Here is a 13,489-nt window from a genome sequence, read left to right on the forward strand (position 1 = left end):
TAATCAGACGTGGAATGAGTGATGGATGAGGTGGTATCGGCGGTGGTGGGGGGGGGGGGGGGGGGGGGATTGACATCACGAAGCAGCGCAGTTTAACTTGCGCTCGGACGGAGAGCGGCCAAAGCCTTTATGAAACATAGCATTTAGTTGGTAAAGATAAACCCACTTAAGGAAATATCCCTGCCAGACACAGAATGGATACACACTCATTGCACAGCCCCCCCCCCCTTCCCTCCTCCTCCCACCTCCTTTAGACAGCTCCATCCTTCTTGGAGTCTCGAGGTCACCTGCCAGCGACCTGTTATCAATGGGCCGGCTTAGGCCTCCAGACGGCATTAATCTGCCATGATAAGTTCTCCTTAAAATGCTGTTGTTGGTACCTTCAGCTTCATCCCAGCTGGTGTCAGTGTGCTATGCCTCGTTTCTCTATGGTTTGTTTTATAATCCGTGCGGGGGGGGGGGGGGGGGGGGGGGGGCGCCTGCCATGTCGGACTCTTCGGGCCTCACGTCACAGGTTGCACAGCCTCTCCTCCTCTTCGGCCAACAGACTCCTGGTGTGAACCAACCACAGAAACACATCATATCATGTGACCACGTTGGAGTCCTCGACATTCCAGTGCAATTCATTTTTCAAAGACACGTTGACAAAGATTATCCCCCCCCCCCCCCCCCCCCCTTAAAAGGTTCTCAGAGCAAATCTAATTCCCTGACATTGCTCTCGACGTCACTGAGCTGAAAGAACAAATATTGAAGACAACGAGTGGACGCAGTGCAGAGCGCAGCGAACAGACTTTATCATTCATTTGACATCATGTTGGTGTCCACCTCATTAATGTCGATCCCATATCAAATCTCTTTTCCATTTTGGTTTTGGTTTCTGCCGACGCTAAACGCTTCATTGTGTTAACATGTTAGTCTCTGCCGGTGTCGGTCTGCCGTTTGATGGTGGGAATGCAACATGTAGTGGAGTTTTTAAAAAAGCTTTTCAATGAACACAGCTGTGTGCTGCATCTGGAAACGTTGGAGGTGAGAAACCAAAGCAGTACATTTGTGAGCCAGAAAACCACCACAATGACCTGAAAAACTTTTTTTTTTAGCTTCGTAATGCTGAGGGGGAGTCATTTAATTCTGTTAATATGAAAGGACGAACTGAAGCAGCTTTAAGATACAGTACAACCTGCAGCGCCGTCACCCACTGCACTCAACTAAAAAGCCTCTTGTCCCCGGGTTGAGCTACTTGTTGCCGAGTCATGCAGCAGCGTGAGCCACGATGAACCGCCGAATGATTAACAGCGTCACACGGTTCACATTAGCAGAGAGCAACAGCAGCGAGCATCTGCCTCAACTGCTCGGGAGATGCTTTCACAGGCGATAAGCTGGCCGCTAATGGCAGCCCGGGGTCATTAGGGTCTGTCGTGCAGACAGTTTGTCACGGCTCGGAGAGAATAAACAACCCCCGTTTTCATTTCTTATTCATGGTTTTAATCACGGATGACAAAACATCCAGTAGATTTTTTTATTATTTTTTTTCCCATTTAGGAGGAGGAATAAATTTTGCCGTCGACTGCGCCTTGAATGTCATTGGGACTGCCTGTGTGTGTGTGTGGGGGGGGGGGAATTAAAATGTGTGCAAGGAGACGGCTGACATTAACAGGGCGGCGTGGAGGAGAGCTGGCGGTGACCCGGCACACAGCGCTGACATGTGAGGCCCTCTTTGTCCATTCTAATGAGGCACCGTGAGGGCCCCAGCGAAGGCTCCTGAGGCAGGAACCCCCCCGGGGGTCGGATGCCACCGATACCGGCGATGGAAGGACCGGGGAGGGGGGAGCCAGTGGCAGCAGGATGAGGTTGTGGTTCACGTGCGTCAGCCCGCACACCAGATTGGCAGATGGTTAAACAACGTCAGTGGAATGAAGGAATGTCTTCAAGGTCACACAGAGGAAACCGCGTCTTCCTGCGACCCCAGATGGCCTGTGATGTCAGCCGCTTTGTTTGCACGTATATCATACATTGCACATAACGTATAATGTGCTCTGACAATGTCGGGAGTCCTTTATAATTAATATTCAAGGCAACACTTCTGCAGAAACTCCTCGCGGCACGACCATGCCGGACGCAAACTTTCCAAGTGTGGAGAATGTCGAACAGATCATCAAGTCAATTTAAATCTAATGAAATCATCCCGGGGCCTCTGTGTGCTTAGCCCCTAACAGTTCATTCTCCTCGACAGGTTTAAATAATGTGCGGCACCGCAGGGGACGTCTGTTTTCATTTGACCCCCTACCGCAGAGACGGGGATCTACAATACGTGTCAGCGAAGTCACAGCAATTCACGTTTTAATTGCAATCAGAAACTTCAGCGGTTGACTTTATGACGCATTTAACAGGAGGACTAATCAACGAAAAACCACCCGGCGCGGTGTTTTTGTTGGAACGAACGCCTCCGTGTTCTCCAGCAGACATGGCGGTCCATCTCTGACCCACAGTGCTGGTTCACAGTTGTCCTGTTGACTGACAATCCCTCTGACTGTTGGGCCTCAACTTTTATTTTGTTGCTGAATGTATATGACCGATCAGAGAACTCCAGTCAGCACTAATGTTATGAGCGATAGAACATTAAAAGTTAAATGTATTCATTGCTGTGAGTCGACCCCGGGACGATATCTTCCCAGACATGAAAATATAATGTTTTAATGAATCAGCCCAAAGGAAATCATTCAGGTGGCTTTTGTATGCTAGGCATCAATAATAGATTTAATGCTAATATTATCGTGACAGCAATAAGAGCAGTCATGCTACCTGATGTGGCTTAAAGGTATACTGCAAACGTTATCCAAAAGACAACGGAAAGAATTGTGTTCATTATTTTGGCGACCCGGCAGAGTCTTACGAACAACTTTTATGGTCCGTCTCTTCCTCAGAACTAGTTTTTATATTAGCGAATTAAGGAATTTCAATCTGGTGATGGGTTGAAATAAATATGCACATATAAATATATTCATGTTAAATCCACAATGGATGCATATATGAAAACTGATCAGTTTACCAATCGCACGAGGGTGAGTGCAGCTACTGGAATAAATAGTGAATAATTAATGTAATTCAGTTATTGTGTAAACATACAGTCTACCCACAGTATATACAGCATGAATAGATTCATATTTGTCAGAAGTTTCTGGGTTATGCGCTTATTCAGACAATTTATTCAAGCTAATCTGATGCAGAGTATTATTGTTATCGAGAGTTTTGCTACTAAATAATTGATAATATATATATTACTCACTGACCTGTAGGCAGTAATTTCCATGTCTCTGGCCATCTTCTCACTGAACAGCTCCTTGTAGTCTTCACACTGCTGCTTCATCTGCACTTGGAAGTCGGCCTCTTGCCGCCGAATTTCATCTATGGTACACTGAACACACACAGCGGGGAAGTAATGACGGAATTAGCCGAAACTACTGGCCCCTTTACAGCCTATGATTATTCCTTAATCAGTCCACTCTCAGACCTCCAACTCAGCAATCTCGTCCATGTATGCAGCCGCCTTCATGTCGACCTCGTCCTCCAGCTCCTCGTTGCACTGCTCGAGCTCAGCGAGCGCCTTTTGTAGCTCCGAAACCTGCAGAAATACAGACAGGATACAGTGCAGGTTATTGGTGCACATATACCCCAAACAACGACGTCTACTCAATCTGGTTATCAATGGCATCAGTGTTCTCCTCGAGCTTCGGGTCGTGACAACTGCAGAGAAAATACTTAAAGCTCTTTGGCTGCTCCGTGTTTGACTTTTCTCACCAAGTAGTCGTTCCCTTTGTCTGTCGATCCATGCTGAGGTCGTTATTTCATGAGAGCATTTCAAAACCAGCTAGCGGTGTGACTTTATGACATCATTCAGTCCATCACTTTGTTTCACAGTTTTTGTGCAGACTTTGTGTTCTATCTCATTAGATTTATTTTTTCCAGATGATGAATCCTACGGCCTTTGATCCATGGCGGTTTAAAAGGTGATGTACATCAATAACTATTGGATTGATCGCCATGACATCTGGTACAGTGACGTCCTCTTCCGGGACACACGGTTGGTATTTAAATGTATACTTACTCTAGCACTGTGAAACTTTGGTTTATGACCCAATACCTGCCAAACTGATGGAACCCCCGAGGAAGAAGACCTGCTCAGCTTATAGATATTTTAGGGCTTATTCTTAGCTAATGTAAATGATTCCTAGTTTCAGGTGATTATACTAATGAAAACGTATTGCAAATAACTGCGTCTGTTTTTGCTAACAGGAACCCCTTAAGTCCTAAAATCTGGTCCTCCAAGTGTGCCAATCAAACGGACCTTTGAAGATGAAAACAGGTTTCTTTACTTCTACAGCGAACCAAAGCAGGACCGTAGCTGTCCCCCCGTGTCTGAAGCTGCGGTGTCCTGCCGTGAGTAATTACAGCAATCACAAAAGTTCAACAATTAGCTGTCACAGCCAGATGGGGGATCCATGCGGTCCCGCTCGTCTTTCAGCGAGACCAATGTGAGCAGAAGAAGACCCCGGGTAACCACTCACAGGCTGATGACTCTTCACCACCCACCCCCTCCCCCCCACCACACACACACACACACACACACACACACACACAAACCTGCTCCAAGTCACTCACTCCCACACTCCTCCGCTCTCCCTGGCAGGATAAGTGAGGTCCGGGCCCGCGTGCGCATGCGAGTAGTGGCGTACGACCCCATCAGTGCTGGCTCTGTTATATACATTTCTGAGTCAGGGCTGATTTCACTGCAATCTGTTTGTTTGGCCATGTTGCGTCTCAGCGAGAAACCAGACCCGAGGCATCGATCACAGGCGGGAGAGAGAGAGAGAGAGGAGGGAAACAGAGCAGATCAGGCCGCGCTGTTCATCCGTCGGGCCGGGTCGGAGCAGAACCGGGGATTGTGTGCCGCGCTATTAAAAAGAGAAAAAAGTAGCTGATGTTCGGAGAGTTTCTGCTGTGGTCACTCAGAGAGCTCCATGGAGGTAGAGCCAAGGCCACAGTCACGGGGACCAGACCACCATCTGTTTGTTACAGATGTGGTTGGACGTAGAGTAGGCCAATGTGAAGAGTAGGTAGTTTCTGCAGTTACTCGGTGATCTTTACTGATGCCTGACTTGTCCGTTTAATTCAAAGCTGCAGGCGCTCTGAAACACTGTACTTAATAAACCGAGGACACGGAGGGCCATAAATCCTGTGTGAGCTGAAGCCGAGCCCTTCACATCTCCTGCTGAAAGTGTCCGCAGAGTAAACACTCTGGTCAGCAGGATCTCCCACACTGTTGCTCTGCTGTCACTCCGCTGCTCTCTACTCCCTTCTCCTGCTGTGGGAAACCATCCATTCTCACCATTACGCCTGATTTAGGAGCTGATGCCCGAAGCAGAGCCAGTTCTAAGACTTCACTTCTTGTCATTGAAGTGGTGGGAAATGTGTTATGGGAACATTTGAATCGGAAGGAAGTAACTGAAGGATTTAAATTGTGTGTAAATGTGAGACTGAAAGGGTCAGTTCATCCCCTAAAAGCCAAAAAAGGATGCCTTTGATGGCAGAACGGTTAAGCAGCATAAAGACAGTTTGGTTTTTATTTGCAGAGCTTTATAAGTAGCAGTTTCCAAAATGTAAAATCATTTTTTTTAAAGCAATAGCTCAAAGCTTTAGAAAAAATGCTTTTTCACCTGGTAACACTTTGATGTCAATCTGGTAAATATGAATTTCAGCCAGCTTACTGAGTAAAGACTGCAAATACAGTGGAACGGATTCCCTCAGAAAGTGACGACACAGCGTGGCACATAATGACAACCTGTCCTTTGTAACCTTTTTGTGTTTTAATACAGATCAAACAAAGGACATATTTGTTATCTATTACCCTTTAGAGGGGCTGGTCGGATGATTTCGTTACCTTTGGATGTGGCCAGCATACCCGTGTCCGCTCCTCATGCTAAGCTAATCGGCCGCTTGCTGTAGATTGTCATCCAGTGTACAGACATGACGGGTATCAGTCTGCTTATCTGACAATGTGCAAGGAAGTTAATAACACTGCACAATATGTTGTTGATATTTGGGAGGTGCAGGTCGCCGAAATCTGAGAAAAGCTCATCTCAAAATCTTGGCAAATGAACACACAACCTGTATCTGCCTTAATGAAGAGAACGTTCTCCTGTGATTGGGGCAAACCAAATAAGATAAATCATGAGCACTCACCAGCATCTTTATCTCACTGATGTCCTTCATCTTCGACGCGCCTTTGACGGCCGACCCTCCAGCTACGCCCTCTTCTATTTGTCTTCCGTCGCCACGGCGACTCACAGCCGAGGAGGGAGCGCCGCACTCGTACTGCAAAGACCGAGAAGGGGGGAGGGGGGGGGGGGGGGTGAAAGGCAGCCGAGAGAGGTGTGACCTTTCAGTTTGAGTCGGCAAAATGCACAGGGCCACGGAGGAAAGTGCTTTCTTTTGGGGCGTTAAGTGCGCTCCGACAGGGCGGCAGAGAGCAATCAGAGCCTCTCATGCCGGCTGATGGGTGAACCGCCTCCTTCTGTCCACCACACTTCTGATTAGATGGAACAAAATGCAGCAGAAACGAGCGAGATGAGTGTGCACAGGTGTGTGGGAGTCAGCCAGCAATCACCATTACTGTTCGAACCCAATGGCAATCATTTTTAGCATTGAGACAATTGCGCCTCGCAAATTGAAGGCAGGCCCAGACGGGACGGAGGCCAGCTGGCCAGAGGAGAAACTAAGTGGGAGGCGGAAGGAGAGTAGAATAGAGAGGGAATAGACGGGTTTTGAGGAACAAGAAACACACCTATGCATCCAGACCGACACACAATAATATAAACACCCTGGATACCCTTCAGCCATGCTCATAGACGCACAAACGCACGCACACACACACACACGCGCCAGCGTCCACTCCAGTGAGGCTGAGGAGCCTGGGAAGGCGGCCAACAGTCTGATTACAGCCCTGACCTGTGAACCGGGCAGACATCCTCGACCCAGAGGAGGTCAGACCCGCCGGAGCTATAGTCTGACCTCAGCGCTGCACGCCTTAGCATGCGCTGCACGCACACACAGGTAGACAAAGGCATTCTGTTCGGGGGGGTCAAGTCCAGCATCTCTGATTCTCATGTTCTTGTGTTGTGTTAAGAGGCAAAGAAAACAAATGTGAGTTTGAGGTTGCGTGATGTTGAGATTTACATGCTGGACTTGAGCGAGACGTCGCAGAGGGAGAAAAGGCGACCAGGAGTCGGTGCGAGGATGAGGATGGCAATAAAAGTCTAAAAAAGTGATAGTTCTGCAGACTCTGCTAAACATACTGTAATACAAGAGGTTATTAAAACCGATGCATTTACTGTTAAGACAGTCAGGGTTTATCTGGCGTTTCTTTGTATCCGGGTAGTTTAGTCCTGTGGTTGACACACTTCGGGGGCGTCCGCCCTCCAAAAAGGTCACGAGATAAATCTGAGGGGTTGTGAGATAATAAATGGGAAAGGAAAGAAGGAAAGACGTCATATTTATGGCAACCAAAGTCCTTCCTTCACACGGGTTATGAACAGCAGTCTCCCGGGTAAAAGCTCTGTTTATTTGTCGAATATATCTGTTTACCTCCACAGATTCCTTTCCAGATGTATTGGTAACACATGGGAGCAAACGTTAGCACGTGATTGTTGGGAGACTCCTCATATTGGCATTAGAGTGGTGGACGAAAACGCATTTTCTTGAGCTGATTTCCTGAAAATACTTTTTCTTAATTTTCTAAATCGTAGCGCTACACACGGTGAAATGTGGGAAAGGTCCCCTACCAGCTATTGCTTCTTTGTAAGTGGTACCAAGTAACAAAAGGTTTGGAAAAGGTTCAAAGTGTGTTTGATAACCTACTAATGGATATTTGTATAGATGTACAAAGCCGTCAGACAACATATTACCGACATACATGTGAAGTAATGGATTAGAACCTTAAAATTGCCCCTACAGTAATTGAGGAAATGTACCATCTAGTTTGGGATTGTGATGGGATTTCGCGGTTGTCTACAGGCACGATGCCATTAAGCATTTGGCACCACGAGGTCTGCGCTTCACGGCATGTTTGCGTGTGTCTTTCGTTGCAGAGAGTCGTACCTGGAGGCTCTCAGCCAGCTGGCAGTAATGCTCCTTCACATCCAGGGCCGGCGTGATGTCAGGGCTGCAGAAAGTAATGGCTGCCGTTGACCCCGTGGTCCCTTCGGCGGGTCCCAGCAGACGCTGCACCGCCTGCTCATGCAAACGCACAGCGGGGAAGTACAGTTACATTCTTTACTCGGGGGTGAAATGTTACATGAGTAAAAGTATTCAAGTACTCCAATCACTGCCAACATATGTTTAGGTTTATATGATTTAAGTGGGAAATATTGCACTACATTTTGACAACTCTACTAAGTTTTACTTAAAAGCATGTGATCTCTTTATAGAGTACGATATAAACTGCAAAATACTACTACTAGTAGGAGAACCTTGATCAGTTAAATTAAAATGCTGCTTACGACAAATCAATATTCCACATTGGTTTAGCAGCAAAGAGGGCTATTAATACATTTACTTACTTTAAATACATTGGGGTCCATTTTTCTCACAATGTTGTTATGAATGCAGGACATTCACTTAGTAATAGTAGTGTTTTTCTACTACTGAGGCCACTACTAGTTACCAATACTTTGAGAGAAGTAACACATCGAATAGGTTAGTTAAGTTATTTAAGCATTTCCAGTTTAATCAACTTTGTAACAATGACTTTTACCTTTGACACACAAAGAGAAATAATCCTTGGGAGGGACATGTATTAGAGTATTACTAATAGACTAAAGACTTCATGTCGGAGGTGGTCGCAGAAGAACTAATTTGATCTATATTATATAAATTGTTGATACATGCATTACATTTGAATAGCATATTTGTTAAGTAACTACTAACTAAAGCTGTCAGATGTATGTAGTGAATATAAAAGTGGAATATTTACCTCTGAATTTTAGCGCAGTAGTAGTACATGATGATATATATATATATATATATATATATATCATCATGTGTAGTACTTCAAACATGTGCTCCTCAACATACTTGACCTTCACTTCCGATGTGTTCAGTAAAAAGAAACCCACATCTATTACAGAGATAAATTAACATTTCTCCCTCCACCTAAACCACGACAAGGCTGGCGATTTGTCAAGAGAATACGAGTGCTGGTGATAACAACAGTTAATAAAACAAAGGGAACTTCGGGTTTCATTTGGTGTTCAGCTGCATTTCCCGGACTGAGAGTTATGGAGCGTGTCCCGCAGGGAGAGCGTTAAACGCTCCGGCTTTGCAGGGAAAAACAGAGTGATGGAGTTGGTCCTGCTTCAGCTGCCTCTCTCTCTTTTTCTCTCTCTCTCTCTCTCTCTCTCTCTCTCTGCCTGCATCCTTGAGATGTGATACTGGGGTGTGTCTGTCATCTCCTGGAAAGGTGGAGAATATTGTAGAAGGTGGAGCAAAGTGTGGATGTGATGAAGGTAATGACGTGAATTGGGTATTGTCCCAATAGTGTCCCTATTTTTAAAGCAGTAGTTTGACATTTTGCATTATGTGCATCTTCCCTTTCTGGTCAGGAGTTACACGAGAAGATGCCACTGTGTTGAATGTGAAGATGTTCAGACAGTGGGGAGGATCTTTTAATTATGTCGTTCATATGAGCCCGGTCCGTCTTTCTGTCGTCAGCTCAGCCTGAAGGATCTTTCTCTCTCGTCTCAGTTTAGGATTACGTGGACATTTTCTGAAGCACGGGCCCAACTTTGACTGCTTGTACACCCAATGACTGAACTTGTGTTTTCATCCTGTCACCATACGTTAGTGTTGACATCAGTCGTTTTTGGCTCAACTTCAAGGTGAGTCGGGTCATCACAGCTGTGTTTGTCACAACAGGCCCTTGGCATTCCTCCATCATTCCGTCCAAACCTAAATGCCACATTTTCATAGCTGTAAACAATTCCTGTTTTTTTCCAAGTGCAGCTAAATATCCTCTCCCCCCCCCTCCGCCCCTCACCGTTGTGTGTTGGTCCTCCATGTTGGCCAGCTGCTGCTCGTAGATAGCCACTTGCTCCCTCAGAGCCAAACACTCTGCTGTCACAGCATCGACATCCTGCAAGGAAAATCTAATTAAAATAGGACACGGCTGCAGTCAAGAAGTTCATTCCTTCATTTCTGGAGAAGAAACACTGCCATTTGGGTCGTAAATAAAACCACAGGATGCTTCAGGAAAAGCTCTGTTTCTGCACTGAACTACCATTTTAAGAACCATCAGCACATCCACCTGTTTCCCTGAACAGAAAGTAGACACCGCAATGCAGAGGAAGGGGGAGGAGGAAGAGGATCAGAAGGAGGCAAACTAGACACAAAAGCCCCGTCCACCATTCTTACAGCCAGCAAGGGTTCGCAGCTCTTCTGCTCTTTTTAAAAAGAACCAGATCAATTTGTTGTTGGCTGCAATTACACATTCACATGCAGGGGGAGGGGAGGGGGGGGGGGGTTGGTGGTGAAGTTGTGCTGCTTTGCAGGGAGGGTGGCAGAGTGCATGATGGACAGCAGCACTAAGCAAAAAGTAGTGAGAGATGGGTTGTCTTCGTTACAACTTCAGCAGCATTTTAACCGACGTGCCAACAAAATAAATAAGGGCTTTCAATTTAAGCTCTACTTATTCTGACTAACAGTGTGTGTATGCTCTTTTTTGGGGGGGTCCATTTTTTTTACCAGCACTACTTTTGAAACAGACTGATTATAATTGATAGTAATCATATTTTACATCTGGTGGATGTTGTAAAACTCATTTCACTTGCAGCTGCACTTTGGTGGAGCCAAGCAAAAAGTAAAAAAGGAGGGAAAAATGTGAGGGCCTGAAAAGGAAAAGTGAGGGGAAGTTACAAGAGAGGAAAGAAAAAAAATCCAATCCTTGTATTACACTTAAAAAATGAAGCGAACATATTCTGTTTCATCACCAATAAGTGGAGAGAACTGAAACTAGCTGTGAGTTGAGCCGGGTTGAGTTCGCTCATCTGCTCGGCTCCTTCTCCGCCTCCCTGTCTCTTTCCCACCAAGTCTTGTCACCCTGCAGCTGCTTCCAATTCAGAACCAGAGAACCGAGCCAGCAGGAACATTACGGCGACGTATTTCAAGCCTGCGTTACATCTGTAAGGGAGAAATTAAAGCCTCCCTCGCATCTGGGAGGAGATGGGCTCTTGCCTGCACGAGGGAAGGAAGGGTGATGGGGGGGGAAAAGGAAAAGTTGGTGGCTCAGGTTGCAATGGGCCACAAGCCCAGACTGTGTGACTGCTGGTGATCGCCACCCATTGGGCAGCACTATGGAGGAGCAGCTGTGCAGTCTCAGCTGATTCACCAGGAGGCCGAGGGGAGGTGGAGCAGCGAGGCTTGACAACGCTGCCATCTAGTGCTCAAGGTACATTATTGCAACAAAAAGGTCTGATCATTTATGGCACAAGTACAAGAATACAAGTTAGACTCTCATTGGATATCCGTGGGTACAACTGGCTGCATTTTTGGAAATTAGGGATCCAGTGTTTTTGCTGGTTGGTCCACCAGTGGGAGTATGTGTGGCTCAAAGGCCCTAAATATCAGTCGCCTCTTTGAGAGAAATATACACATTCTAAACCTGACCGGATAGGGGCCTAAGCCGACCTGGTATTGATGATAGGATCGGTAATTTAATATCAAACAATATGACAACTCATGGCCCGGAGAGCATATCCAGGCAAACAAAGTTCAAACTACAATTTATAACTACAGGGTTGATATATAATTGTACAGTGAAAAACCCAAGTACTAAACATAACGCACTAAATCTGCATCTATTTTTAGAACAAGGTACACAGGAAAACTAAATTGGTCAAAGTAAGGAATTATTACATTAATTGTTAATTTCTTACTTGTTCTTTATTAAAACAAAAGCATTTGTTTAGAAACCCTTTATGGATACCACTTGAGTTTATACCTTGGTTTGCTTTGTATATATATATATATATATATATAGTGTGTTCATTTCAGTACTGTATATTTCTGAAACCTGATTACATCAGTCAGCTTCCTTCCAGGTACGGACGCCTTATGTATTCACATCTGGTACCTTAGCGACATCTTGTTGTCCCTGCTGCAGGAGGATCTTCTGCTGTGCAGCCTTCTCGTATTCTTCCATCAGATGTTCCAGCTCCTTCTGCAGGTTCTCGGTGTCACACTGAATGTCATCCTGCAGGGAGGGCGGGGGGGGTGACGCAGCCACAACACTAATGGATACGAACAAGGCCAACTATCGGCCATGTTTGTGAAATTGATGGGACTGAGTGAAAAGTGCAAGGGACCCTCTATGAAGGAAAAACCCATTTAGGAGGGTGATGCTGACAAACATGCAGCAGCGCAGACACACGCAGCAACAACAACAACAACAACAACCTACCTTCTCCCTGCGCAGTCGCTCCACCGCTGCATCCAGGCTGCGGTCGGCCTCGGCGCAGGAGACGCTCGCCGACCCCTGTCGACCGTTCAGCTTCTTTTCCACGTCGACAATCTGGCTTTTCAGAGACTCATTCTCCTCCTCAAAACAATGGGCCTAGAGGACAAAGAGAAAAGGTTAAGACGGCTACAAATGGTTCACGATGTACTGCTTCATTAAAACAACAACACCAACAACAAAAGGCTATGAGGGAAGATTAGAGTGCTGATGTTTCATTTGGAGCGGTTCTCCCTCACCAGTTGGATAAGCCGGACCAGTCTGTCATTGAGGGCAGCCACGATGTGGCGGTCCTGGACGAAGCGCTGGAGACCCTCCTTGTTGAGTGCCTTGGCAGCTACAAAGTCAAACTGGACGCAGTGGCACTCGTCAACGGCCGCACCCCTGAGAGGACAACACACTGTACTAAAGACTTTAAGAGGATCCGAGGGGAGATCATTTGATCCACCTCCTGGGACAGTAAAAAAAGTACAGTAAAGTAAAAAAGTACAGTAAAGAAAATGTAAGAAGGAACCGATTAAACGTTTGTCTACAGTTCGGCATCACTGTCCCTATAAATGAAAATATCCTGTGATGATGGCCCTCAGAACAAAGGTCATCAGCATGCAGGAAAAAATGCTTTAAATACAACAAATCAACTTCTACATATATTACAAAAAAAACACATCGCAAAAGGTTGTACATTTTGAGTGTGACAGACCTTACGGAGGCGCGGTACTGCCCTGCACACTGCGTACCCAAACCTCCATCATCCTCAAACAGCTTGCGGTAGGACGACACTCGGAGCGCGGCCATGTCTTTGGACGGGTCCAAACAGGGTGACGACGCTACAGGCAGCGCCGAGTTTTATATTCACAAAGGATGAGAATGCAGCACTGAGGTGAAGGATCTCTCACGGGCCACTGAGCTGACTAAATATACCGCGCTGAT

At 46.2% G+C, this 13,489-nt stretch overlaps 1 protein-coding gene across 1 annotated transcript; it reads right to left on the minus strand.

Moving 5' to 3' along the window:
* Positions 1 to 468: 468 nt before the first annotated feature.
* Positions 469 to 13,484, minus strand: vimr2 (vimentin-related 2). The gene is made up of 10 exons (XM_037460349.2): positions 13,260 to 13,484; positions 12,799 to 12,943; positions 12,506 to 12,658; positions 12,179 to 12,298; positions 10,088 to 10,183; positions 8,152 to 8,283; positions 6,238 to 6,369; positions 3,509 to 3,619; positions 3,288 to 3,412; positions 469 to 551 (listed from the first exon to the last, which is right to left on the minus strand). The coding sequence occupies exons 1-10, from the start codon at positions 13,352 to 13,354 to the stop codon at positions 509 to 511; spliced, it is 1,152 nt and encodes a 383-aa protein (XP_037316246.1). The 5' UTR covers positions 13,355 to 13,484; the 3' UTR covers positions 469 to 508.
* Between the last annotated feature and the right edge of the window lie 5 nt (positions 13,485 to 13,489).

Source organism: Pungitius pungitius, chromosome 2 (genome assembly GCF_949316345.1).
Source record: "Pungitius pungitius chromosome 2, fPunPun2.1, whole genome shotgun sequence".
NCBI lineage: Eukaryota > Metazoa > Chordata > Actinopteri > Perciformes > Gasterosteidae > Pungitius > Pungitius pungitius.

Coding starts and splice junctions, on each gene's coding strand:
- vimr2 (XM_037460349.2), bottom strand. CDS start 13,354: ATGGCCGCGCTCCGAGTGTCGTCCTACCGCAAGCTGTTTGAGGATGAT. Junction 3,620..6,237: donor TCAGTGAGATAAAGATGCTG/GTGAGTGCTCAT, acceptor GTATTTCTGCAG/GTTTCGGAGCTACAAAAGGC. Junction 552..3,287: donor ATGGAAATTACTGCCTACAG/GTCAGTGAGTAA, acceptor GGTTCACACCAG/GAGTCTGTTGGCCGAAGAGG.